General features: G+C 42.9%; 1 protein-coding gene across 4 annotated transcripts in view; it reads left to right on the top strand.

The window, feature by feature from the left end:
• ehmt1b (euchromatic histone-lysine N-methyltransferase 1b) overlaps window positions 1-27,349 on the top strand; it is a 48,239-nt gene that overhangs the window by 15,979 nt on the left and 4,911 nt on the right. For all 4 annotated transcript variants that reach the window (XM_028601278.1, XM_028601277.1, XM_028601275.1 and 1 more), the window contains exons 2-23: window positions 2,584-2,674; window positions 2,770-3,290; window positions 4,941-5,364; window positions 5,485-5,633; window positions 7,912-8,067; window positions 9,062-9,133; window positions 9,248-9,350; window positions 10,961-11,071; window positions 15,328-15,605; window positions 17,066-17,298; window positions 18,137-18,352; window positions 18,486-18,568; window positions 18,693-18,799; window positions 18,919-19,041; window positions 19,308-19,409; window positions 21,401-21,505; window positions 21,604-21,758; window positions 21,921-22,091; window positions 24,803-24,947; window positions 25,078-25,155; window positions 25,391-25,506; window positions 26,374-26,460. In XM_028601278.1, coding sequence (XP_028457079.1) covers window positions 2,823-3,290; window positions 4,941-5,364; window positions 5,485-5,633; window positions 7,912-8,067; window positions 9,062-9,133; window positions 9,248-9,350; window positions 10,961-11,071; window positions 15,328-15,605; window positions 17,066-17,298; window positions 18,137-18,352; window positions 18,486-18,568; window positions 18,693-18,799; window positions 18,919-19,041; window positions 19,308-19,409; window positions 21,401-21,505; window positions 21,604-21,758; window positions 21,921-22,091; window positions 24,803-24,947; window positions 25,078-25,155; window positions 25,391-25,506; window positions 26,374-26,460 — 3,482 coding nt within the window. In that variant the 5' untranslated portion in view covers window positions 2,584-2,674; window positions 2,770-2,822. The remainder of the gene's footprint in view (window positions 1-2,583; window positions 2,675-2,769; window positions 3,291-4,940; window positions 5,365-5,484; window positions 5,634-7,911; window positions 8,068-9,061; window positions 9,134-9,247; window positions 9,351-10,960; window positions 11,072-15,327; window positions 15,606-17,065; window positions 17,299-18,136; window positions 18,353-18,485; window positions 18,569-18,692; window positions 18,800-18,918; window positions 19,042-19,307; window positions 19,410-21,400; window positions 21,506-21,603; window positions 21,759-21,920; window positions 22,092-24,802; window positions 24,948-25,077; window positions 25,156-25,390; window positions 25,507-26,373; window positions 26,461-27,349) is intronic.

Below are 27,349 nucleotides of genomic sequence, written 5' to 3' on the forward strand. Positions count from 1 at the left end.
AACAAGACAATCTGAAAAGGGGTTAAAATCACCCTTAGGTCAAACTGCTCACATCCCAGAGATGAGGGTTCCTCACAAATACGTGAGGATCACTGGGTTAGAAGGCAGAGGAGGCAACTCATCTTCTTAGGCCGTGTAAAATGCGCATACTCTTTAAAATTCATTTCATCTCATTTGGGTGTCGGCACCTTGTGCAAGCCATTGACTGTCTAAACAGCTTAATTATTGTGAAATGTGTTTGCTTCGTATTTAGGTAGCCGTGACCTGTTTAGTAGGCTAGATTTAAAAATCACATTAGTGCAAACATCCAGGCCTCGTCACATTCACGGTTCACATAATGTTGTAGGGTCAGTGAATGATTAATCCATAAGAGTATTTTATAGCATTACAAATATTACATATAATATATTAAGAGCGTTGGCTATTTATTTCTAATAATTACTAAGCTTATTTGTCGAAAGGTCCATTCTGGTATTTAAACTATGAACCAATGGAGCCTAATTTTTGCAGCCATAGCTGAAGCTTTAGTCTATTCTAATATCCTTTCAGTGTTTGGTGTGCTACTTGAGGTTCCTGATCAGCACTAAGAGCCTTGGCTTCACATTTGGAGCTTCTTTCAGCAGCCCATATACACTCATCCACGAGCCTCCAGACCCCTACGTTCCCCATCTAGTGGAAAACCGCTGCGATGGCCGCGCTGTGTCAGTAAACAATCTGGTTGCGAAATGGCGGAGATCTGCAGACAGGCTTCTCTGCCTCCCTTCCCCCCCTCCCCCCTCTCCTTTCTGTCTCCAGTATGTTCGTTCCACTTTCCACCACTAGGGGGAGGGATGAGGCTGGTGTTCTTTTTTGTTGTAACTGTGGCTGTCTCCATTCCACTTAAAAAATGAGCTAAAGGAGTGTTCTTCTCCTCACACCTCACATGTGCTCACTTGAGATCATACACCACAGAGGATTGTCCCAAGACTAGATGTTCTTTGGGAAAACACCCTGAGATATTGGGCTGCAGAATGACAGGGTGCATGTTCGTGTTGGGCTCAGGGACTCAAGAGCACGTGTTTGGACAATGATTTGGGAAATGTGTCCTGATGGCTCATTTAGTTGGGGGGGTCTCGATTGCATGCAGGTTTCAGGACAATGCTGTCTGTTCAATCTAAGGGTTTGACTGTCGGAGCCCTTTTTGAGAGGAGAATTGAAGTGCTCGAATCAGTTTGTCAAAAATTAAGCTTTCGGTGGTCTTTATTTCTCGCAGGTCCTGCAAGTGGGCTAGTTTAGAGAGAAAATGTTTCCTCTGCTTTCTTGAGGCATTCCGATTCAGTACCTGCTTTTACCACTCACTAGATACTGTATGACCTCAGCCCAGAGCAGCCCCACCCATGTGTCTGTGTACCTTTTTTATTCTGCTTGGTATGAGCCTCACATAAGGTCGGGGAGACTGTCAACCTTCCCGGCGAGTCCTAGGAATGCTGCTCTTTAAGGACAAACTGATCTAGGACCACTTTACTCTGACATTTGATTTAAAAAGTTGTCTAAGTGTAAAGACAAATGGAGCAAAGAGAAAGCAAAAGTGTGGATTCATGATGGGGTTTTTCTCTTTGGGCCTCTTTTTTTTTTTTTTTTTTTTTTGTGTCCTTTGGGCCCATTTTCCCAAAGTGAGCAAGAGGTTGACGGTCATGCTACAGGAGGAAGAGAGAGTTTTGCATTTCCTCTTCAACTGCTTCCTCCTGTGAGATGTAAAGACGGGTCTGTGGGCGGCTAAGATTTCTTTTGAAGCTTCGGGTTGTGCATCTCCTGCTCTACTGGTTGGCTGTAGCATAGAAAGGGAGAAGACAGACAATGGAAGTGCATGGGGGTCGACCTCATTCTCTTGGCTTACTCTATAGTCTTTCATTCTGACAAAGACGCATTACTGAAAAGAGGTTTTACACCGCTTTCAGTGCATAAACGGAAGATACTTCTGCTTGGACCTTGATTTTATTTAATTTTTTTACTCCTCACAAATTTGTGAATTAAACGGGTTGTCAGTCGATAGAAAATGATTGTGAATCAACAGCCATTTTGATAGTCAAGCAAAGTGCCAAACATTCTGCTGCTTTTCTCGGTTTAATTTCATTTAGGGCTGCATCAGTTTTAACTAGTCCATTGAACATTTAGTCCTAAGATGTCTTGTTTGGGCAGATCAGCAGTCTAAAAACCCCACACTTTCAGTTTACATTGATATATATAAAACAGACAAAAGCAGAAAATCCTCACAGAGAGTATTTGGTATTTTTGCTTGCTAAAATGACCTCAACAATTAGGCTAATCGATAATGAAAATTATTGCTGATTAGCTTTCTGTCTATCGACTAACATTTAGTTTCTGCGCTGATATCATACATTGAATATCTTTTGTGTTCTGGACTGTTGGTCAGTCAAAACAAAGGTTTTAAAAGAGGCTACCCCGGCCTTTGGGAACATGTGAACTATTATCAGACCAACTGATTGATTGATTGAAAAAAGTTATTGATCGAGAATGAATATAAAAGAAATGTCAGTCAGAATTCAATCTTCCCTTGATGTATGTGTTGTTGTTTTTCATCAGCCCGCTGGTCTAGCCAAGGGCAGCTTGGATAAGGGTGCATCCACAAAGAAAGAGGAACCTGATGCAACGAGCAACGGAGAGGATAAACCAGGTATTCAACTTGAAAGCACTTCATTTATGAAAATGATCCGTTTACAATGTAATTTGCATCATTTCTTGGTTTTTGTTTTTTTGGTTCTTCCATAGATGGAGACAAAGAGATAGCAGCCAGACTGGCCTCTTCCCCTCCAGCGGAGACGATGCTAAACGGCACCGAATGTGACGACAGGAGGCACAAGAGCCCGACACACGGCTCCGCCACCGCCAACAAGACTTTACTGCTGGCGACTGAGAACGGCCTGTCAGACACGGAGCCGCCACACGGCTCCGTTACTGGAAGCAATGGATTTATTCTCACTAAGCCGCAGCAGGAAGGCGGCTCTGCAGCGGGGCCAGGTTCGGGAGCTCCCCCCCACAGGACTAACTGGTTGCCTTCGGGCTCACCGACAGGGGGACACACGGCCAAATCTCCCCCGGGCTCGGCGACTGGCGGCGCACCGAGTTCATGTGCACTAAGGACTGACCCCAGCACGGGGACTACGTCGGGTCGGGAGACCCCAGACACTAAGAATGGCACCGCCTCGTCTCCTGCCCCGCCTCCAGCACCCGTCACCATACACAGAGCGCGCAAGACCATGTCCAGACCTGCTGTCAGCCCGGCACAAAAGGTAACGCGTCAGAATCTGGTGCATCATTAGCATCTCCTTAGTCTTTTCTCTTTGCTTTCTATTAAATAAAGGACGTTTTTTTTCTCCATTATCAGTAAACAAATAACAAAAGTATATGCACATCCATAAAAAGTATGAGGACACACGTACGGTATAGTTGAACGTGTCCTTCCAAACTATGGGCGTTAATCTGCCCTTCATCCACCATTTTGGAGCCTGGCTACAGGGATTGGCTCCCATTCAACAATAGCATTAGTGAGGCACCAACACAGATGTTGGGTGATGAGGCCAGGCTCTCAGTCAGTGTTCCAGTTTATCCTCAAAGTTGTTTGGTGGGGTTGTGGTTAGGGCTGCACAATTAATCGCAATTGTATCGAAATGGCAATATGGGCTAGTGCCATATCGCAGGGGGGAGCGCAAAATATGTTAATGGAAAAATATGTTAATGGCAAAATATGTGTCAAACCGTTCTGAATGACGTATTGTGGTGCTGCAGAGCTGTCCCGGCCTACAAATCCTATCCTACAGACTAAAGGAAAAAAAATCTTTGTTTGGTACAGATACTTGCTAAAATCACACTAGACTCATTTTAATTTATTTCAATGTTAATATTAGTCAATAAAAATGAGACTAATGATACAAAAACAATCATTCCCTCCAATATCGTGAATCGTATCGCAATCGCACTATCAGTAAAAATAATCGCAATTAGATATTTGCCTCATATCGTGGAGCCCTAAATGAGGTCAGGACTTTGCGCAGGCCAGTCAACTTTTTGTCCATACTGTGTTAATTGACGAGACACGTGTATGCAAAATGCTCCGTGTGTTCCGTTACATCAGACTCAACTCCATAAATGTTTCAGAAAGTTTGGAAAGAGAGTGAATTTGGTTCAACAGTAACACAATATGTTGGTATATTACAATACAATTCAGCCAAAAGATGGGAAAACTAATATTGAATGAGCGTATTTACAGGCACCACTTTGTATAAATGGAGGATTTTGTGAGCTGTGCTTGTTGCAGGAGGACCTTGTTTACCGTAAAACACAGTGGTCAGTGTCTTCTTGCAGCAGCGTGCAATCATGTGCACATAATATCTGGGTGAAAATGAAATGACCCTTTTCAAAGAACCAAATCGGGGTATTTTGTGATGTCAGTTGGTTAAAAAAAAAAAAAAAAACCAACAATGAGCCTTCCCTGTAACAAATAGCTTTGTGTACTGAATTCAATACTTCTTAGGCACTGACTGAATTGCCTCTAAAGTATTGAAAAAAAAAAAATACAATACCAAACTTAGATAGCTAAGGAGTAAATCTCATCAACGTCAGTGATCTAATAAGCATGCTCAGTGGCTCAATCTAATAATGATTGTGATTGTCTGTCTAACTTTACACGTCATAGACACACGCAGGAAAAACTCTGACAGAGACACGGGGCTCACGTAGTAGGAGCTGAAAAATAAATTAAAAGATTTGTGTCGTAATGTGTAATGTCTTTTTTTTTTTTTTTTTTAATTGGTATCGAAAGAAAGTACCGTTTTAGGATCCGGTATCAAAGTCACAGTATTTTATTTTTTAATGATACCCTGCCCTAATTAAAATCTTAAAACATAGTGGTCATAAAAGATTTTGGTTCTTGTTACCTACAGCTTCTTAACAGGGAATTAAGAGAAGCAAAGAGTGCCAAAATGGAGAAAATGGAGACTCCTGTTGCACCTGATGCTCCAAAATCCTTGCAGCAACCCTCCGCGCCGAACCATCTACCTCAGAGTCCGCCGGATACGCTAGCTTCAGCACAAACTGCTTCATTGGATTCACCAGCACCTCCTCCAGCTCCCGTGGCCCCTCCGGCTTCTCCAGCTCCCGCGACACCTCCGGCTCCTCCGGCAGCCCCTGAGACTCCGGCAGCCCTTGAGACTCCGGCAGCCCTTGAGACTCCTCCAGCCCTTGAGACTCCTCCAGCCCCTGAGACTCCTCCAGCCCCTGAGACTCCTCCAGCCCCTGAGACTCCTCCAGCCCCTGAGACTCCTACAGCCCCCTCGGCTCCTTCAGCCCCAGCCAAGCTCCAACTAGGTGAGACTCCGTTAGCACGACAGAAACTGGCCTACTGTAGAGAAAAAAGAAACGTAATCAGTGGACCAGACCAGAGCATCATCTCTATTGACCGTTTTGCCGTTAATGTGTGTGTTGTAGGTCCCTACTCAGGAGGGTTGTCATCCCGTAAGAAGAAGAGGAGGATGGGAATGTACAGTCTGGTTCCCAAGAAGAAAACCAAAGTGCTTCGGCAGAGAAGTGTGCTGGAAATGTTTAAGGAGCTACAGCAGTCTGCCAAGAGCCCGCAGGTCAGTGTTCCTCACATTTGTCAAAACAAACCCAGTTTAAGGGAGGTCTTCATTGAACCATTTGTGTGACATCTCACGTTGGAACAAACAACAAATCCAAATCACTACATTAAGCAAGTTTAAAAGGTCACTCTGGCACACGTTAAGATAATTAAGGTGACCTATTATATGCTGTTTTCAGATTCATGCTTGTATTTTGTGTTTTCTACTAGTTTTCTTGTACTGCCATGGCTGCTGCACCTGTATTCAGCCTCTGTCTGAGACGCTCTGTTGAAGCGCCTGTCTCTTTAAGCCCCCCTCCTCCCTCCTGAAAAAGCCCAGTCTGCTCTGATTGGTCAGCGTGTTTCCGTATCTCAGAGTCTCCGGGAATCTCTGCTGTCGCACTCAATGCAGCTGGAGACTAACTGCAAAGGAGTTTATAGCAGGACTTTGTACTGTGAAAAATCACCAATAAAGGCTTCTTAACCAAATACTATACAACCGGACATGTTCCAGCAGTAATGTGGCCTGGAAATCGGGGAGAAATAAACAACATTGGTGGCCAAGATTACATCTTATCTGGCGTTCGCATGTAGCTGCAGTACTTGATGTGACAATAAACGTTAGCCTAAAAACACGCCTCAGTCGCGTGCCTGGTGCAGATGACCAATCATAAGCTGCATCTTGTGTCGCTTAAAGTGCTCATTTTATGCTCATTTTCTGGTTCATAATTGTCTTTAGAGGTTATATCAGAATAGGTTTACATGGTTTAATTTTCCAAAAGCATCATATTATTGTTGTACTGCACATTGCTGCAGCTCCTCTTTTCACCCTGTGTGTTGAGCTCTCTGTTTTAGCTACAAAGTGAGACATCTCACTTCTGTTCCATCTTTGTTGGGAGTCGCACATTACCTAGGTAAGGACTACTAGCCAGTCAGAAGCAGAGTATGAGGGCGTGCCACGCTAGCAGCTAGGCGAGCATTATAACGTGTGTTACAAAGTGACCGTGTTTGTCTCTGAAGTAAAGGCTGGACTACAATAGAGCTGTTTGGAGCAGTTTGTGAACAGTGTTTTCTGTTGGAGATTATATATATATATATAAACACAATAAATGAAAGGGGGGGAAAAAGCCAAAAAGCATAAAATGAGCATTTTAAATTGCATCCCCGACTCCTCCACTTGCCTCCCTTCCTTGCGAGGAAATCACGGGCATAATATGAGCGAGTGTGTGAGTGAATCTGCAGCTGTATGGGCGGAGTTAGCAAGTCTTTCAGCTGCATGACTTCTGGGAAGGCTGCTCTCGTGTATCCTCGCCTATATCTCCTAGGTGATCCCTCCCCGATCCTCAATCCTCTGGGTAGAAATAAGGGCTTTCAAAAAGGGGACATAAGATGCAGCTATAGAAACCCAGCTCCGAGTTACGTGACACGGAGCAGTAGAAAAAACCCCGTTGAAAGTGGAGTGTTCAGAACATTGGGAAATCTGAGCTTTCTGCTAAGGGGGATTTCTCTGAAAAACCTTTACCTGTTGAGCTTTGGCCACGTTTAACATGATTTGACATAACCTGTTTTATTTGTAACATAGATATGACCAAAAATACGGAAAAGCATAATAGGTTCCTTTTAAGACATTAAAAGACACTTTATTGATCCCGCAAGGAAAAAAAGAAAAGTGATTTCACTCAGTTTTTAGTTATAACACACAGGCCAAGGACCTATACATGCACTAATGGAGAGTGAGGGGGCTGCCCATGCCCAGGAGGTGAACTGGCACCTCTCCAGCTACCAGTACTCTGTCCGCACAGGTACTTGAACCGGCGACCCTCCAGTTCCCTAGCCTAGTCCTCACGGACTGAGCTACTGCCAACCCCGTTTATTCACCTAAACCCATTCTACTCTTGCTTTTGATGCTTTTTGAACTGTTGTTGTGACTTGAATGTCAGCAAAAGGTGTCGCACTAAGTCTGATGTTTTTGAGGTCTGACCAGGTGTAGTCCAAGACATTCCAAATGTGGAGAGAAACAACATATTCTTTAAAAAAACAACCTGTTAACTGTTTAACAGAAAAAGCCAAATTAAGCAGCCATACACAAACTTTACTGAAGAAAAATAATCTGAAACTGGCCCATTTTTTTTATTTAAACCATCTGATCGGATCAGTCAACAATCTTTAGAATGTCACCATATATTTGATGCCTTGTTAATACTTGACAGTTTTGATACATTTCAGTGTCACCACTGAAGTATATTTAACAGCATATTTTGTTAATGGTCATCATCTACTCCTCTCTTGCCTCACAGACTAAAGAGGTAGCAAACCTAAATGGGGAGAAGGTGGAAAATGTGTCCGAGGAGGAAGAGTCGGAGGAGGTGGAGTCTGAGGAAGAGGAGCGACGGCAGCCAAAAGAAGAACCTATCTGTGCTGCACAGGAAGCAGCATCTGAAACCATCTCTCAGGTTGGAACATGAATCCCTTTTTAAACATTTTATGCAAAGTGCAAAACTTCGGCGCCTGTTTACAGCAGTATAATTGTAGAACTGTTGCATGAAATGTTTTTATTGTGCGCAGAAAGTAGAAGGAGCTTCATAATCTTTTGATTTAAGTCAGGCAGCATCTGTGTTGGGTAGCACTTTGTGACTGAATATTCAGGGTCTTAAAAAATGTCAGTGTCGACAAGATGAAATACATTGAAACATTCAGTCAGATGTTTTACTTGCTGTCTGTGGGAAAGCTAATTTCCCAGGTGAGCCTATTGTCAGCTGAAATTACACGAGTATAATATAATTTTTTGGGGCTTTTTTAGGCCTTTATTTTCACAGGACAGATGAAGACATCAAAGGGGAGAGAGAGAGAAGTATTACTGTGTGACCCTAATGCAGGGGTGTCTAACTCAATTTCGCTAAGGGCCACACTGGAAAAAGAGAATCACATCAAGGGCCAGACATGTATAGTTTATTGACATGCTTTTTATTTCATCAAAAAAGTCAAACATCTTTGACTCAATTATTGCATGTCTCATATCGTCTTCTCATTTACAGTTTGGTTCACATAGAGCCCTGAAAAAGTCAGCAAAAACGTTCCAAAGCCATCCTAGAATTGAGCAAATCAAGCAAAAACAATGATTACATTTTCGAAGTAGGCTACCACACAGCTGACTCACAACAAGCTCTTTCACAACCTGAATATGCAAACTCTCTGGTTCCGTGGGAATTTCTGAGTCGCAAATTCGGCATGTTGAAAAACAGCTTCCCATGTTTTTGGTTTGCCGCACAACTAGGTGGGCCAAAGGTGATACTAAATTGATATGCAGGCCAGATCAGAATTAGCGAGGGGCCGGATTTGGCACGCGGGCCTAGAGTTTGACAAATGTAATGTATACGAGTGAAGCCTGTGTGAATATGTCACGTGCTAAACGCTGGTGATAAACTCTGTTCTGTGTTTCGGCCGGAGGTGGGAGAGGAGCAGGAGTCTGAAGAGTCTGGAGAAGAAGAGGGAGAGGAGGAGGGCACAGAGTCTGACTTGGTAAGATCCAACATCATTACTCAACCCAACTACTTCATCTCACATCACCTCTTTTTACAGAAGACATGTACTGCTTATTTTTTTAAAAATCATCTCTGTATCTGTCTGCCCCAGAGCACAGAGTCCAGTCTGAAGAAGAAGTTGAAAAAGAAAATAAAGAGGGACAGCGCGTGGCTCAGGCCGTCTAGGAAACGGAAGAGGAGGATAAAGGCCAAAGGTGATGGCCGCTTCTGTCACACCCCACACCTGTACCGAGTCCCCCAGGTGCTCAGCTGTGGGCCACATGTTGAGGGACAGGAGGATGTGCCACTGTTGAATTCATTTGAAAATACTGAGAAGTTTTGGCCTTCATTCATCATCAGTGAAACTCGCACTACAAACTAACCTATTTTCATATTTTCTTCCTACACCTTAAAGTCTATTGACATTGTACAGTGAGCGGACATCAGCTTTTATTGGCTGAAACTGGTAATATTTTTGTATAGCTTTAAACACAGTTAATCCCTGATACGCAAGGGTTGTACGTTCTTCTGCACATCCTATCTTTATATATACAGTATGCACACACACACACACACACACACACACACACACACACACACACACACACACACACACACACACACACACACACACCAATGTAGGGCCTGTTTGGAACAGGCCCATTGCTCAGCCTCTCTGGAGAACCGCTCATCCAAACAACTTGTCACCCAACTACACTTCCTTGGGTCCTGAGCAATACTGTACACCCGCCATGACATAGTTTGCGTCCCCCAGCAATGCTACAGTATACGCACCATATGCTAACAACATTTATTACTATTTTGGACCAGGCTATTTCCGGTAACAAAAAAAAAACGTTCATTCCGAAAGTTACATCGCTGACACCTCCAGTCTCGCTTCCTTCATCATCTTCAGCTACTGTAGTGAGTGACGGACAGCGAGCTGTACCCTGAATGCCGTTCAACGGCTTAACCGTTGAATACAATACACCACACAGTTTGTACACAACACACTACAGTGTTTCCTCTATGTTGATTTTGTAGTGGCGGCCCACCATGGCAAAATTTCTGCCACCACGGTATCAGAAATAGGGCTGTAACCCTAACACTGCACTTCCTTGGGTCTTCAGCAACACACCTGCCAAGTTTGACGTCGATTGGATGAACGGTTGTCAAGAGAAACCAAGGAGAAAGACTTGGAGCATAATTTTCTTATTACTTTAAAAGCGTATGGACTTTTTTTTTTTGCAGTAAAGAAAATCCCCATGTGCGTCAAACACTTCCCACAGAATATCTAACATTTTAATTTCAAGATTTTTTTTAAAACTTAAGGGGGGTCCTAACTTTAAAACCGTTTAAATAACACAGGCAGCAGTCTTTTCCTGTACTGTTGCTGCCATCTGTCCTGATACCAGTTGCATATTGAGTAAATCCTTCCTTTTCTTTACTTAGAACTTATGTGAAGAAATGACTCTTTTCCAAACTCAGCTGCAGCTTGATGTTCCAAAAACTACACATTTTATAGAAAACTTTCAGAGCTCATTCTCAAGCCTCTCTGTCCCCTCGAACCCTAAAATCCATGTTCACGCTTACTCACTCAGTGCACAAGTGTGAATTGGTTTCACTCGTTGAACTAGATTTCTGTATTTAATTGCTTTGTCATACAGGTTTTTTATTTTCTTCCTGTCCCACTTTCTTACACATATCCACATACTATTTGAAGCATCGCTGCTCAAGACTGTATTTTCTGTTTTTTTTACGGCTTGTTTGAATTTGATGGTAAGCAGTGAAGCGTTTTCTTACTGGTCACTGTTGTTGTGTTTAGAACTGGAGGCGGGGGATCCAGCTCGCGCCCAGGCAGGCGTTGGGAAGGAGTGCACGCAGTCTGTCATCCTCAACAAGCCCCAAGAGCCGGCGCTTCGCTCACAGAACAAAGGTGATCTCAGAAGAAATTAGGAAGCTTGTTCATCAACATTCCATGTTTGATGTGTTTTCACCACTAACAATACTTGTTTTAATACAAGTATTAATATGACAATTTGGACATGTTTAGTGTTCTGTGTAGAACAGGGTTTCCCGTTGTGTATTGCACTAGCTGAGGTTGACCTCCTTACCTGAAACCAAAAAAGGCGCAGCTAAAATGTTAAAGCTACTGTGTGTGTGTGTGTGTGTGTGTGTGTGTGTGTGTGGGTCTCATTTTTATGGCCTGTGCCGTCGGTGTGTGTGTGTTTATCTGATGAGCAGGTAGCTCCTTGTACGACAACCTCGGCCACCAGTGTGTGAATGTGTGTGAATTTGGAAGGGTTCCTGTAATATGTTAAAGTGCTTCAAGTATTCGTTAAGACTAGAAAAGCGCTATATAAATACAGTCCATTTTGTCCTAACTGAATTATTGTCATATTGATTGAAAATCTATTGTATTTTTTTCCAGAGTTGTTAATTGTGTAATTAACTGCACAAGCAGCTGCAAGCTGTGTCCATTGTTGCTATTTTTTGTGGCAATTTTTCTGATGGGATTGTACTGGCTCTAGCACAGGAATATGACATCCCCATTCTTAATGCTGCCAACAAAGTTTGGATTGGTTTGTTGTTCCTTTTTGAGCAGATAAACAGTTGTCAATAAGCACAGCACCAGACATATTTAAACCGCAGAAAATCATTCTGATGGAAACCAGTTTTTGTTTGCACAATGAATTCATCCTGGTGAAAACTGGCCCAGCCTGGTTGTTTTTGCTTGAAGACTTGAAAAGGGGGTAATTATACTCAGATCACGTAGGTGCAAGGTCATAAGAAGAAGCATCAATCAATGCCTGGTCAGATTTGTAATCTTGTGTACTTATTCTGTGATCAAATAGTTCCTGATTTTTAAATCAGTTTTGACTTCAGACTAAGTGAAAGCTTGTGCAGATTGTGTTTAGACAACATTTAGAACAAAAAAAGTTTGACTTCTCTCGTTAGATAAAAAAAACAAAATGGTTTTGTAGAAAAACATGTTTGTATACCCCACCATGTTTATAAAGTAAGGTAAAAAAAACAAACAAATTAAAGCTGCAAGCAGCGATGACGGGCCCTCGCTTCTTGCATCGGGGGGTACTGGCAGACGCAACATCACATGTAGACAACACATTCTAAGTTTCATGTAAATCGGAATAACTTTTTCCAAGATACAACCGTTGCTGTTTCAACAGCCACCTACAGGAAGTTGGTCCTCCATAACTTGCGCATTGTGTTAGCTATCAAAATTCTTTTGATAACTTTTAGTCACGAGGGTCCACCGAGTCTATATCCAAGTTTTCGTGCAGATTGGACTCACGGCCCAGGAGGAGTTAGACAAAGTAGGTTTCCCATATATCGCGATGTGGCTAATTAATAAAAGAAATTTCTAACAGCGCCATCTAATGGCTGATTCACTTTAAATTTGGCATGGATGCTCAGGCCCTTATGCGGAACAACTGTGTCATATTTAGTGGCAATTGGAATAAATGTTGGTAAGAAAAGCAACTTCCTGTTTTGACAGCCCCCTACAGGAAGTTGGTGCTCTGTAACTGTAGCTATCAAAATTCTTCTGATAACTTTTTGTCATGAGGGTCCACCGAGTCTACGTGCACATTTTTGTGCAGATGGGACTCACGCTCTACTAGGAGTTAAAAAAGGAGGTTTTGGTGTTTAATTAAAAAAATTAAAACAGCGCCATCTAAATGCCGATTGACGCCATATTTGGCACACAGCCTCATTAGCACATGAGGAACAACCGTATTAAGTATTGTGTCCATCGGAATAGCCGTTGTCAAGATACAACCGTTCCTGTTTCGACACCCACCTACAGGAAGTTGGTCTTTATAACTTGCACAATGTTTTAGCTATCAAAATTCTTTTGATAAATTCTTGTCACGAGGGTCCTCCGAGTCTATATGCAAGTTTTTGTGCCGATCGGACTCACGCCCCAGAAGTAGTTAGACAGAGTAGGTCTCCCATAGATTAATATTTTGCTGATTCATTTAAAAAAAAATGTAAACCGCGCCATCTAATGGCCGATTGCCACCAAGTTTGGCACAGATGCTAAACCGGCCATGAGGAACAACCTTTTCAAGTTTCGGGGCAATTGGAATAATTGTTGCCAAGATAACGCAACTTCCTGTTTAGAAAGGAAGTTGCTATAACTTGCGCATTTTTTCAACTATCAAAATTCTCTGGATATCTTTTCGTCATGAGGGTCAACAGATACTACCTGCAAAGATTCAAGAAGATTGAAATCACGGCCTAGGAAGAGTTCGAAAGAATGTAAAACACCTGAAAAATTCATAATTAAAAATGGCCGCCTTCCGGTTAGGCGGAGCTAATGAAGGTAAATGGGAAATATGTCTGCAATGATTAGAGTAATATAGCCATTAAATCTGGTGAAGATCGGAGCAACTATGTCCAAGTTAAGACCTTCCACGCCTTAGGGGCGCTATGGAGCCCGCTTACAGGTTTGGGCCAAATCGCTGTACAGTCTCACAAAGCTCCCAGGTGTTTATGTGGGCGCCAATTTTTGTATATATTGAGGCCGTCAAAAATGTGCCCAAGGGCTAAAACCAATTAGGGGGCGCTATAGAGCAACCATACCACTCCCAGGCCTAAATGTGTATTCAGATGAAAGAGTTTAATATTCTGCACATGGCTGCAACATTTTGAGAGTTTTCGTGCATCCTAAAGTCCTCAAACAAATGTTCATATAACGAAGGTTTTTGCACGAAAACCAAGATTTTGGAAATTTTGTAATTTTGTAATTTTTTCTAAAAATAGCTCCATGGAGTTCAAGATGAGACCTATGTTCCCTCAAAAGTTGGTATATTAACTTCTTACTTTTTTCGGAATTAAGGCGCACGTTAGGGGGCGCTATGGAGCCCCCTGGCAACACCAGAGGCCAAGCACTACAGAACTTTGCGATTTTCACCAGTTGTGACAGGTGTGCAAATTTTTGTGAGTTTTTGTGCATGCTAACGCCCTCAAAAATGCGACAAAAGACTCGGAAAAATAATAATCTGACAAAAAACAATAGGTTCCTTCGCACTTTCAGTGCAACAGTGCATCATTTTTGGTATCTGTACCAAAAAAAAAAAGGTACCTAATACTGTATCTGAAGTCTCTTTTATATAAAAAATTTAAAGACCTTAGTGGTCCCCTTTTGATGCTTATATATAGACCATAGTGGTCCCCTAATACTGTATCTGAAGTCTCTTTTATATAGACCTTAGTGGTCCCCTAATACTGTATCTGAAGTCTCTTTTATATAGACCTTAGTGGTCCCCTAATACTGTATCTGAAGTCTCTTTTTATATAGACCTTAGTGGTCCCCTAATACTGTATCTGAAGTCTCTTTTATATAGACCTTAGTGGTCCCCTAATACTGTATCTGAAGTCTCTTTTATATAGACCTTAGTGGTCCCCTAATACTGTATCTGAAGTATCTTTTATATAGTGGTCCCCTAATACTGTATCTGAAGTCTCTTTTTATATAGACCTTAGTGGTCCCCTAATACTGTATCTGAAGTCTCTTTTATATAGACCTTAGTGGTCCCCCCTGAATACTTTTGTATAGACCTTAGTGGAAGTATCTTTTATATAGACCTTAGTGGTCCCCTAATACTGTATCTGAAGTCGCTTTTATATAGACCTTAGTGGTCCCCTAATACTGTATCTGAAGTCTCTTTCCCAAAATTCAGCCTTGGTGCAGAATTACAGCCACTAGAGCCAGTCCCACAATGAGCTTTCCTTAGGATGTACCATTTCTGTGTCTGTAGCTGTTGAGGAGGAGAGAGGGGGGGCAAGGGTGTGGCCTTGACCAACTGCCACTTTGCTCGTTTGAAAGCCATGATGTCTCTCTCTCTCTCTCATGGGTGGGCCAAAGTGGCCAAGTGGTCTCAAAGGCAGAGCAGGATACCCAGGGCTCGGTTTACACCTATCACCATTTTTAGCCACTGGGGGGCCATAGGCAGACTGGGGGAATGCATACATGGGACCTTTGACAGTGCTCATCCTGTCTACCTGTCAGTGATTTTGAGTGGGTGGTATCAACTTAAAAGTGGTTAGATCATATCTGCATATATGGGCTACACTGTCCAGCCAACATATGATTCAGGGCATCGAGTCCTTCTCCTGATTGAACTGATTTTTAAACTGATATTGGGGTCTGACTTTGTTTCTTTGCAGACGCTCCAGGGTCAGCCATGGAGGAGGTTCAGGAGCTTCCGCTCTGCAGCTGCCGCATGGAGACACCCAAGAGTCGAGAGATTCTCACCCTGGCAGACAAGAAGTGCATGGCCACAGAGAGCGTCGACGGACAGCTGACCCGCTGCCAGGGCGCCATATTGAAACACGAAATGATGCGTCCCTCCAACTCTGTTCAGCTGCTGGTTCTGTGCGAGGACCACCGCAACGGCATGGTGAAACACCAGTGCTGCCCCGGCTGTGGCTTCTTCTGCAGGGCTGTGAGTACAGCTGCACTTTGATCATGTCTCACTGCAGTGTATGTGGACTTACTGGGGGCTACTGTCAAAAGCAGGGTCTACTAAGGGCCTTTTCACACCCATACTTTGTTTCGATACTGTTCGATTCAGTTGATGAGTTTGTAAACTTGGAGCAATTTCGTCTTGGTTCGATTTTATTTCACCCCTGGAAAAATCCAAGCGTACCAAAATGCGTCTTTACAAATCACGCAAGAACGTTCCCTCCTCTTATTGGTCAGATGTATCTGGGGCGGGAGCAAGAAAGTAAATAGGTAGTAAAGAGGGAATTATGTCTAAAATAAGGCTCTAAGGTCTGTCAAATCTGACTCTATTTAATTTATTAATTCCCGCGCCTTCTTACATCGGACTCCAGCATAAAAGTACAAGGCTGTGGATTCACAAACCTCTAAGTTTCCCTGGCCTCAGACACTACCAAGATCTCACCTGAAAATGAACCCTGATCTGAGTTTTTCCTATGACTTTATTCTCTAATTGCATCTCCATGGTAAAACCAGCTCATTTCATTTAAATAATCGACATTGTCACTGAGACTTGGCTCTGCTCTGCCGGTCTCTGTCTCCAACTTTACCAGCGGCCGATTTGACCACGGAAATGCGACAACGACTGACCGCAGCCTGTTTCTGTGAGAGAAACCTTGCGAGCTTCTACAGATTCCATGTTCTGCCGCATCCCAGATTGCAAAGCCCGCTTGACTGCAGGAGACATTAGCTCAGACTTGCGGAGTACACATGCAGTTGGGATGGGTCGAGGTCGGCACATTCTCACCACAAACGAACCGCTCCAGTGCTGGATTGACAGCATACCGACAACAACACCTCATCAAGCAGGTCTCGGTACGCTAGTTTGGTCCGCTTTTGGTGCGCATCAGAGTGCGATTGCTGCGTTGTCGCCTGCCCGAGCGAACTGCACCAAGGTGGGAAACCAGCTCCAGTGCGATTCAACCAAATGAGGCAGGTGTGAGAGTGCAAGTGTAGACCAATTTATACAACGCACATTGCTCTACTTTTGAACACAGTATGTACGTGACTCTGGGGAATGAGCATAGATATGGGCAAACATTTCTATGGCTTCATTCCCTTTTTTTATTTTATATCTTGGAACATCCTGGGGGCTTCAGGTGTTTTTCTTCACTTGACTTGAAAAAGACAACGTGTGGCCTAAATGATGTGGCCATAAGAGTTTGGGGTGCAGTCCTTTCCTTCATATGTCACAGTAAATTGTTTTGGTGTGAATTTTAAATTTTAATGAACAGTTAATCAAAAAATTATTATTGATATTAAAATAAATGATTAACTGCAGCCATAAAGTGGGATTTTAGAGAAATCCGAATATTGCTGTACATGTAACCGTGTTTTCTAATGGCCTGACCCCTCACAGTAATTCACTTTGCTGATTGAGACTTTTGGCTTCTAATTGTGCAGGGGACCTTCATGGAGTGCCAACCAGACCCCAGCATCTCCCACCGTTTCCACGGTGCGTGTGCCTCGATGCTGAAAGGTCAAAGCTTCTGTCCCCACTGTGGAGAGGAGGCCAGCAAGGCCAAGGAGGTCACCATCGCCAAGGCCGACACCACCTCCACCGTGCCCTCCACGCTCGCACACGGACCCGCCACGCCTGGGATCCCCGAGGGCCGAGCAGACACCACCACTGGCAGGTAACGTACCAACTGTGGTGCGACGCTGACTGGCCATTGGGAAGTATGGGAATTTTCCCAATGGCCCAGTCATGTGGGCTGCAGTCTTTTTCTCCCAACCCCGGCATTATACAGTGCTCAGTATAAGTGAATACACCCATGCTAAATTTGACTAAAAAGAGGAATAAAAAAATCATCTTTTGGAAATTGATCTTAATACCTTAATTACAAAAATGAGGAAAAATCCAACCTTTAAGGACACCAATTTTCTTTGTGAATGAATAAGGTGTCGTAAATAAATAAATGTTCTTCCTTAAAATACAGGGGGCATAAGTATACACACCCCTATGTTAAATTCCCATAGAGGCAGGCAGGTTTTTATTTTTAAAGGCCAGTTATTTCATGGATCCAGGATACTATGCGTCCTGATAAAGTTCCCTTGGCCTTTGGAATTACAATAGCCCCACATCATTACATACCCTTCACCATACCTAGAGATTGGCATGGGGTACTTTCTATAAAATCATCTCTCAATGCAAATCAAACCAGCTATTAGGCTAACTGAAATAAAACCATGCCAAGCGTTATTTTTACTGGTATTGGCACCGACTACTGAATTTTTGGTATCGTGACACCCCTAATGAGGACAGTGGCAAGGTGCTTTGTGTGAATATTTAGTGTAAATATAGTGTGCTACGTGAATGGAAGTCAGCTGATTATTGCGCAATCAAGGTGCTCTGTCTGCAGAGGTAACTTCTTTTTGTAGTTTTCTCCACAGAAGATTTTTAAGACAAATGTCCCCAATGAAAGGTCATCCATTCGCTGCACAGCTAAGTACTTTTCCTCCTTTGTTGTCCAGCTCATCTCGTCTGGCTGCGGGGGCTGAAGTCAGCGGCAGGGCCGACAGCTCGCTGTCCAATCGCTCGGCCCAGGGGCTCGACGCCTTTGCTGTTCCTGGGTCATCCAGGACCGCGTCACTGCTGGCTGGGGCGGGGACCTCTGTCCCACCTGCAGTCCCTCAAGGAGCAGCTAGAGAGACTCTAGAGAGCATCCTGGTAGCACTCGACACAGAGAAGTAAGTTCTACCACCAGAGTGCCGTCTTGATTTATCTGGATGACCCAAATCCTGGACCTTTTGAGACCAACTTGGACAACCACTCACATTTTTCTTCTTTTTTTTTTTTTTTTTTTGTGCGTGTTTTGATCAGGCCCAAGAAGCTGCGTTTTCACCCCAAACAACTTTACCTCTCGGCCAAACAGGGAGAACTCAAGAAGGTTGTGCTCATGTTGGGTAAGTTAACGCCACTTGTTCTGTTTTAGTGCCTCGTCAATCTTGGCTCTGTATATCCATCTAACTCGTGTTTCTATCCAAGTGCTTTTTAATGAAATAGTTTCCTTCTCCTTTTCCCTTCCAGTGGATGGTATCGACCCTAACTTTAAGATGGAGTCTCAGAACAAACGCACGCCGCTCCACGCTGCAGCTGAAGGAGGATACAAAGACATCTGCCACATGCTCGTACAGGTAAGACTCTTTGAATGATTATCTTTCAGTCCCGCCTTCTTCTTACTCCTGTGGTTATGAATAAGGGCGGTTCGGATCCTCAGTTTTTGTGTTCTAAAATAAATAAAATGCTGCTCCAGGCCGGCGCGAACGTGGACATGTGTGACGAAGATCAGCGGACGCCACTGATGGAGGCCTGTGAGAACAACTACATGGAAACGGTCCAGTACCTGCTGAGAGCTGGAGCCAGCGCCACACACAAGGTAAACCTGCATCTGCTTTGTGGCTAAGGATACAAAATCAGAATGTCATTTGCCCTTTAAATGTTTTGGTCATACCGGTGCTCTATTGATATTCTTGTTGTCCAGAAAGACGACTGAATATAACGTATTTGAATTAAGATGTTAAAGTGGTTTCTTGCAAAACAGATTATTGCATTATTTAATCACATGCATATGCACATACATCTATTTAAGTTTATCTTGAGACTTGAGAAACTGTCAATAATTGGATTCTCTGCTGCTCTCAGGATGTTGAAGGATTCACGTGTCTCCACCTAGCGGCAAAGTCTGGCCATTACAGCATCGTTGAGCACATTCTGTCCACAGGATTGATCAACATCAACTGTCAGGTGGGTACAGTTTCACATTTTCTCTTCCAGTCATCTCGATCCTCTCAGTGATTTCAGCTGTACTACAGGGCTTTCACATTCATTTGTGTGTGTGTGTGTGTGTGTGTGTGTGTGTGTTTTCCTCGCGCACCAGTCGTCCTCATCATTCAGTAGCATTTGAATGCTGCTGTCCAGTCACTTTCTCCTCCAGCTCATCCTATCATATGTCTGGCTGTCTGACCATACATTGATGCATGTGTTGGATATTAGGTAGTTTACACCGTACAGCTGATTGTTAATAATGCCTCAGCCGAGTTCAGTAATTAGTTCTTGACATTTGACTGTCAGGAACTTAAAGGGGTTAGTTAACCCTTTTTTCACAGCAGACATGTTGACTTGTCATAGTAGGAAAAGCCCAGCTGAAATTGATAACCTTAACGATGGCTCAGTTCCATCTAGTGTCCCAGTGAGCTATTTCAGTGAGTCAGCATGCACAATACCAGGGCCTCTCCTAAGTGGAATGCAGCCATCATTAATGGTTTGGAACACACCTGTGCTTTTCCTACTATGACATGTCAACATGTCTGCCGTGAAAAAGGTCTATAGCAGAGATCTTCAACAGGGGTCCAGGACCCCTAGGGGGTCCTCAGATTTACTGCAGGGGGGCCGCCAAATTATTGTTCATTTCCTGAACGTTTTTGAAAATTGTTTAAATGTCTTAATATGAATCCAACATATTATTAGCAAATAAAAAAAATCAGCCTATTTGTGAAAAAAGCCCCGCTGAATATTAGGCTTGTTGGCCTATACTGTATGTAAGGTAGTCCCTAAAATAGCCATCCACAGATTCATCCTAAGGATTCAATGTATATTTAACATTAAAATATCATTCATAAATCATGCCTACAATTATTATTTTAATAGCTTCGTATTCTATGCACTAAAAAGGTATATATAAAGGCTTTAGGCCGCCCTACATGTTATTGAAAGGCCCAGTTTAATATGCAACTTCATTTTATACAATATATGTATTAGGGGGTCCCTGATGTGTCTCTCTCTCTCTCAGCTAAGGGGTCCTTGCCTTAAAAAACGTTGAAGACCCCTGGTCTATAGTATGATGCCTGTGTATAGCATGACGGGATGACATGGTGGAATGATTTTACCTCGGAGAGCAGCGTGAAAGTGAGGAGTGCTCACTCTCTAGTCCGGGGACCAAAATGTCCCCAGAAGTACACAAACTGACAAAAGGAAAACAAAAAAACAACTGCTCGACTTGAAGAATACCGATGATTGGAATCTTCCACTTTCAGGGGGCAACATTTATAAAACATATTTGCTATTTTTATTTTTAGGTAAGTCTTTATGCTAAGCTAACATGCTGCTTGCATGCGTGTGTGCGTGTTATTTTGTAAAGTATGCGTCTGCATTGTGTCCTTCCTGTATGTGATTACCTACTGGGCTTTACACATTCGCTCGCAGAAGAAATAGAGGAGATGCCGAAACGATCGCTGCAGCGCACGGGCTTGCACGGCTGCTCCACTCCTGATCCCAGCTGGTATGAACAGACAGGTTGGATAACATGGGCGGCGAAATGAAAATAGCTCGGCTTTGCATGTATTCGCAGTGCTTTCGTGTCCAGTGTGTTTTTTTTTATGATAGGACAGCTCAGACATGAAAGGGGAGAGGGGGGGGGAGACACGCAGGAAAACCGTCATAGGTCGGATTCGAAACCTGGACCTTCTGCGACGAGGAATGAACCTTCTGTATATGTGCGCCTGCTCTACCAACTGAGCTTAACAGCCACAGTCTTATGTGTCTTTGTTTGAAATGTTGGACCTTGATGCAAGAAGGTAGCCATTAGGGCAGCTGTGATGTAAAGACACAGTCTGTCCTCGGATGTAGCTTTGCACCCAGTGGGTAAACAGTGTTGTTTCACATCTGCCATGTACGTACTGCATGTTACAGCTTTACTCAGCTGATCATGATGATTGAATGTGTGAATTTCCCCTCAGGATGATGGAGGTTGGACAGCCATGATCTGGGCGACTGAGTACAAGCACGTGGACCAGGTGAAGCTGCTTCTGTCCAAAGGAGCCGACATCAGCATCAGGGACAAGGTTGGCTGAGGAGTCTGTCCACTCTGCGTTTCGCGTGCTTTACAGAAGAAGAATCCAGTATTGTGTCACTGTTGGTTCATGCAGGTTTTGTTTTGTAGGAAGAGAACATCTGCCTTCACTGGGCAGCGTTCTCAGGCAGCGTGGAGATCGCCGAGCTGCTCCTGAACGCCCGCTGCCACCTGCAGGCTGTCAACATCCACGGAGACTCCCCTCTACACATCGCCGCTCGGGAGAATCGCTTAGAATGTGTCACGTGAGTTGCTTCCTCCAGGGAAAAAGACCAAAAACGTACTTTTTTGGAGTAAAACAAATGCATTGCTTTTTGAACTACATTGGAAAACAAAAGGATTGATTTCAAAATAGCAATTTCAAAAGTGGCTTGTTGTTGATGATCAGAAGAATCTGGTCTCCCCAGGCTTTTCCTGACTCGAGGAGCTGATGTGTTTCTGAAGAACCGCGAGGGAGAGACTCCTCCAGACTGCTGCAGCCACAACTCCAAGGCCTGGGCGGCGCTGCAGGCCAACAGGAGGGAGAGGGACGCCAACAACGCCAGGCTCGCTCGAGCAGAGGAGAAAGTCCTTCACAGGTTGAAATTATACTGTGAAAATAGCAGTGTTAGAAAAGGGGGTGCTGCTTTGGGGTGGGCATGTAGAGACATAAATAAAGATAGAATACTACCCAAGAAGGCCAGGTCAATTCATCCGTGAGTTCAAGGCTTATTAGGTGGAAAAACACTAGGGCTGCACGATTTAGAGAAAAAGTCATATTGCGATTTTCAATACACCGATTGCAATATAATGGTATAATGAGTCTACTTGGTTGATTATGAAGGAAAATGCACAAGGAAATGTGTATTTCTCATTTTGAACGTACAAAGTGAAACAAGCATAAGACGAAATACATGAAACAAAAAATGTGTTTAAATAACTTTGGTAAAATATCCAAATTAAATAAAATAGACATTTTTGCTTTGTTCAACAGTACTAATGAAATACTGTAATGGAATAATTGAAGTGGCTATATGTGACTTTCAGTTTGTTGACTCTAGCGTCCCCTTTGGACAGAAGCGGTAGTGTTTTTACCACACCTGCTGTCGTATTGGTCTTTTCTTTGAGGTGCTGTATTGCCCACTGTAGAATACAGAGTTAGCGTTACCGGGAGGTCATATAGTCGCGATGAATATTTTGCTCAGAGAATACGTTACAGAAGTATTGTTGCATTTCAAGTGTTACGTACGGTAACTTAGCCTACTTCTGGATGTCTCGTGAGCTAAACTGGGAAACGTTTTCACTATCACACTGTCACGAGCCAGAGCATTAGGAGATTGTTGTAGCAACCAACATAATAATAACTTAGATTAATATAGCGCATTTGACAAGACCCACGGACGCTTTACGCAAGTAACGTTACAGGGGGACAAGGGACAAGAAATAGAAGGCCAACACAAACACGGACTAAAAGGAATAAAACGTCTGCGCTAAATGGAAGGGGGATGTAATTTAATGTCGGCTACTGATGTACAACCACATCGCGCAGACTAAAGTTATTTTATGAATGAAATAGACATTCATAAAATACATACCTGAGGGTCAATTCTGGGACGTTTTTGAATAATTTACAATCCCATAATTGTTGTAATCTTCATCTGTTGAAATCCCGACCAAAGATGACTTACGTTATCGCCCATTGTCTGTCACTTTCCCTTTTTAGCTTAAATTTTTTTTTTTTTTTCTGTGCTGGTCCTGCCCCAGTATCAGCCATAACTACATTTAAGAAAAATAGTTCTTATTATATGAATACATTTTGTATGCCCTTAAGCAATGACATTTAGTATGAGAATAATAATAATAATAATAATTAAATTAAAAAAATATTTTGTACAACCTCTTCTTCAAGTGTGCACGCTCTGAAACCCTCTACACTGCTGATACGCAGGTGACCATACACGACACACTCGCTACTGCCTAAACAGACTGACTTCTGACTATCTTTTGTGGACGTTGTTACAAGGGTTATACATCCGGGGGGTAGCGTAATTCAGAGGGCAGATTCAACATAGAGATCGAACACCGAAGCACGAATCGGGCATTAGTGAGAGCGAGAGCGGCAGGTGAGTGCGTGACGTCAGTGCCTGAGTGGTGAAGCAAGAGAGGAGAGCGACCGTGGGCGGTGTCGGAGTTAATGTGGCGGCTGTGTGAGGGGGAAAAGACATAGCAACATGTACAGTGAGTTAACAGTAGGGCTGCACAATATATCACTTTTGTATTGTTATCGCAATATGACTGGCGCAACAACAACAAAAACGCATCACGAAAGTCTGCAACATTTTACGAAAGACAAACTTAGTTGAAAGAAAATATCAGAAAACTGCACTTTTTAAAATGTAACTTACATTCTAAGTGGGTGCCTTTTTAATGTTTAATTCAGTGTTAAGTTTGTTCAATATAACATTTTGAAACCAATTTCCTTTCATTTGTTTTAATTTCAATGAGCAATTTGTTGTATTTAAGCAGAATACTGAAAGCTGCAGAAAGGCAGAACATAGTACACTACATTGGTTTATTTATCACAGGTGATATCGTTACTGCGATATTCAACAACGATCTTGCATATCGCATATTTTCCTCATATCGTGCAGCCATAGTTAAAGGTGCAGTAGGTGAGCCTTATAAAACTAGCTTTCGGTCTTATTTTCTGAAACTGACCCTATGTTCCAGTAGAACTACATGAAGCAGGTCATTAAAAAAACATCTGGCTCCTCTGGCACCACCTACAGCCTGTAGTGCGATTTGCAAAAATCCACAGCTCCCTGTTCAGATGCACCAATCAGGGTCTAACTGCGTGTCAATCACTGCTCATGCACACACATTCATTCTCCCTTGTGGGGGGAGAGGCTTAGGAGTCCATTTTGGGCTTTAGCAGAAAGGGGGGGAGGGACTGAGAAGTCAATGTTTTTGGCTAAGTCCTGGATCTTCCCAATCTTTCCTACAGCACCTTTTAACAGTGAACAATAAAACAACAAGCTTGTTAAGACACAGTGGCTTCATCTGTTGTTTTTAAAGCTGTTGGTAAAGTGAAGGGTGTTGTAACGTGGAGACTGCAGTGCGCACAGAGACTAGAGTGTCGGGCATTTAGCACACCTTTTTGGTTTACTTAAATGTAGTCGCACAGAGTCGCATTGCGATTGGATCGGCCGTACAGCCCGTACAAAACCCCCAGCGTTGTTTTTTGCCACAACCTCTGCATCGGATGTTCGTGCGGTTGACAGCCTCTAACCAGCGTCTGCTCTGTTTACAGTGACATAGCTCTGGGGCAGGAGAGAGTTCCCCTTCCCTGTGTCAACTCTGTGGACAGTGAACCTTACCCAGACGACTACAAATACATCCCTGAAAACTGTGTCACCTCCCCCATGAACATCGACAGGAACATAACCCACTTACAGGTTAGTACAACAATTTCATCAGGCTTTCGAAAGGAAACAAAAGAGATCTTTTTTATTTTATTTTTTTTCCTCTGTGATTGGCAGTGTGAAGTGATCGATATCATTTTCTCTCTTTATCCATGGCTACCAGTACTGTGTTTGCAAAGAAGACTGTTCGACAAGTATCTGCATGTGTGGACAACTCAGTCTGCGGTGCTGGTACGACAAGGTAAGAATCGCTGTCTACACGGACAGAGCACAGTCTTCTTTTAACATAAAGTATCAGAAAGTATGTGGACACCCGAACCTGCCCAAACCATGAAAAACAGCACCCGACCAAACGTATGTGAGCCGAGCGTCCACATACCATGTAGTGTGTAATCATATTTATCAATCGTGCAGTCTTGACCACCATGAAATATATATTCTGTGTGTATATATATCAATTTTCTCCCCCTGTTTAGAGTGGTCGTCTTCTACCTGAATTCTGCCGTGAGGAGCCTCCTCTCATCTTTGAGTGTAACCATGCATGCTCCTGTTGGAGGACCTGCAAGAACCGCGTAGTGCAAAATGGACTCAGGTATTCAAAATTCATCTCAGTGACTTTGTTTACATGCACATAATATTCTGGTTTTTGCACTTATTCTGAAAAAAATAAATATTCTGACTTAAGCTGTTGACATGGCTAATGAAAATGAATATTCCACTAATATTCCTGTTTACATGCAGCTGTGCAAAATAGGATTTTTTTTTCTGAAGTTTTCAACCGGTGGAGGACTTGTTGGACCGTGCCAAACACCGTCTCCCCCTTTCATTCCTCCAACCTGCTTTATGAAAAGGTCACCATTGTGATGTTTGCGCATATCCAAAAACCTGGAGATCTGTCTATTTATTTATTTTTAAGGCATGCCTCTCTTCCACAGCCTAGCAAACTATTGGCTAGTTGCTTTGTGTACAACAACCATAGCAACCCACAGAGCTGACTTAAAGCCGTAAACAGGCAAGAGGCCGTAAACCATCGCAAAGTGCGATTTGAAAACCCCAAATGAGACGCATATTCCAAATGCGCTGTAAACATGTCCAAAGAATGCCTCTCCCTCATGTCTTAATCGGAAAATCAAATTCGGAATATTGTCATATTTGGAACTATAGTGGAATATTAGTGTGCATGTAAACATACTCTCAATGTGTTAATAAGAAAAGCTTGATGCTACTGTCTTCAGCAGAGCGTTGCTGGAATAAAGAGGATCTGTCAAGTGATTTCTGTTGTCTGGAAGACAGTTTTACACCATGCAACTTTACAACTTCTATGGTGGTAGAACTGTGCAAGGAAGCACAATATAAAACATTCTTGTTGTAACTATCTTATAATTAAGGCTGTGAGGGGTGTAATGTTAAATATCTACCCCAGGAGAGAAATGCAAAAATGGTTGTGTATCTTTTCCAGGACCAGGCTTCAGCTCTTCAGGACCAGTAAGAAGGGCTGGGGTGTCCGAGCAGTACAAGACATACCACAGGGGACCTTTGTGTGCGAGTAAGTCCCATTACATACAGATAAAACACTGTTTATATGTGCACCTCACCTTTTCATTTATTTATTTTTTTACCACAAAAAGCATAATACAACACAGCTTGCACCCTTGCTGAACTGTCAGTGATTTGTATTAATTTAGTAATCCCAACACTGAACAGGCATGTTGTGTTGCTTTTTCACCAAATAATAAAAAAGAAAAAGGCGTTACTCTCACACATGCATAGTCTGAGCTGCTGCCAGATGGCAGCAGCTCAGACTATGAGCGCAGCATACTGTACCGCAGAGACAGTTATGCGTTGTGCTTCTTCACATTCAGAAGTGCTGTCGGTGTCACTGAGGTGTCGCGTTATTGTAACTGTTTTCAACTGCTTTTATTTTTTCATCCCAACATTTAGGGTTCTGTGTACCATTTCAAAAACCCGTTGGTTTTATTTCGGTTAGCCTAATAGCTGGTTTGCTTTGCACTGAGAGATAATCTTATGGAAAGTACCCCATGCCAATCTCTAGGTATGGTGAAGGGTATGTGATGATGTGGGGGAGCTATTTTAATTCCAAAGGCCAAGGGAACTTTATCAGGATGCATAGTATCCTGGATCCATGAAATAACTGGCCTTTAAAAATAAAGATCTGCCTTCCTCTATGGGAATTTAACATAGGGGTGTACTGACTTATGCCCCCTGTATTTTGAGGAAGAACATTTATTTATTTACGATACATTATTCATTCACAAAGAAAATTGGTGTCCTTAAAGGTTGGATTTTTCCTCATTTTTTTTTTAAATTAAGTCATTAAGATCAATTTCCAAAAGATGATTTGTTTTTTGTTTTTTTTATTCCTCTTTTTAGTCAACTTTAGCATGGGTTCATAAACTTATGAGCACCACTGTAGT

The sequence above is a fragment of the Perca flavescens genome, chromosome 16, assembly GCF_004354835.1.
Source record: "Perca flavescens isolate YP-PL-M2 chromosome 16, PFLA_1.0, whole genome shotgun sequence".
Lineage (NCBI taxonomy): Eukaryota > Metazoa > Chordata > Actinopteri > Perciformes > Percidae > Perca > Perca flavescens.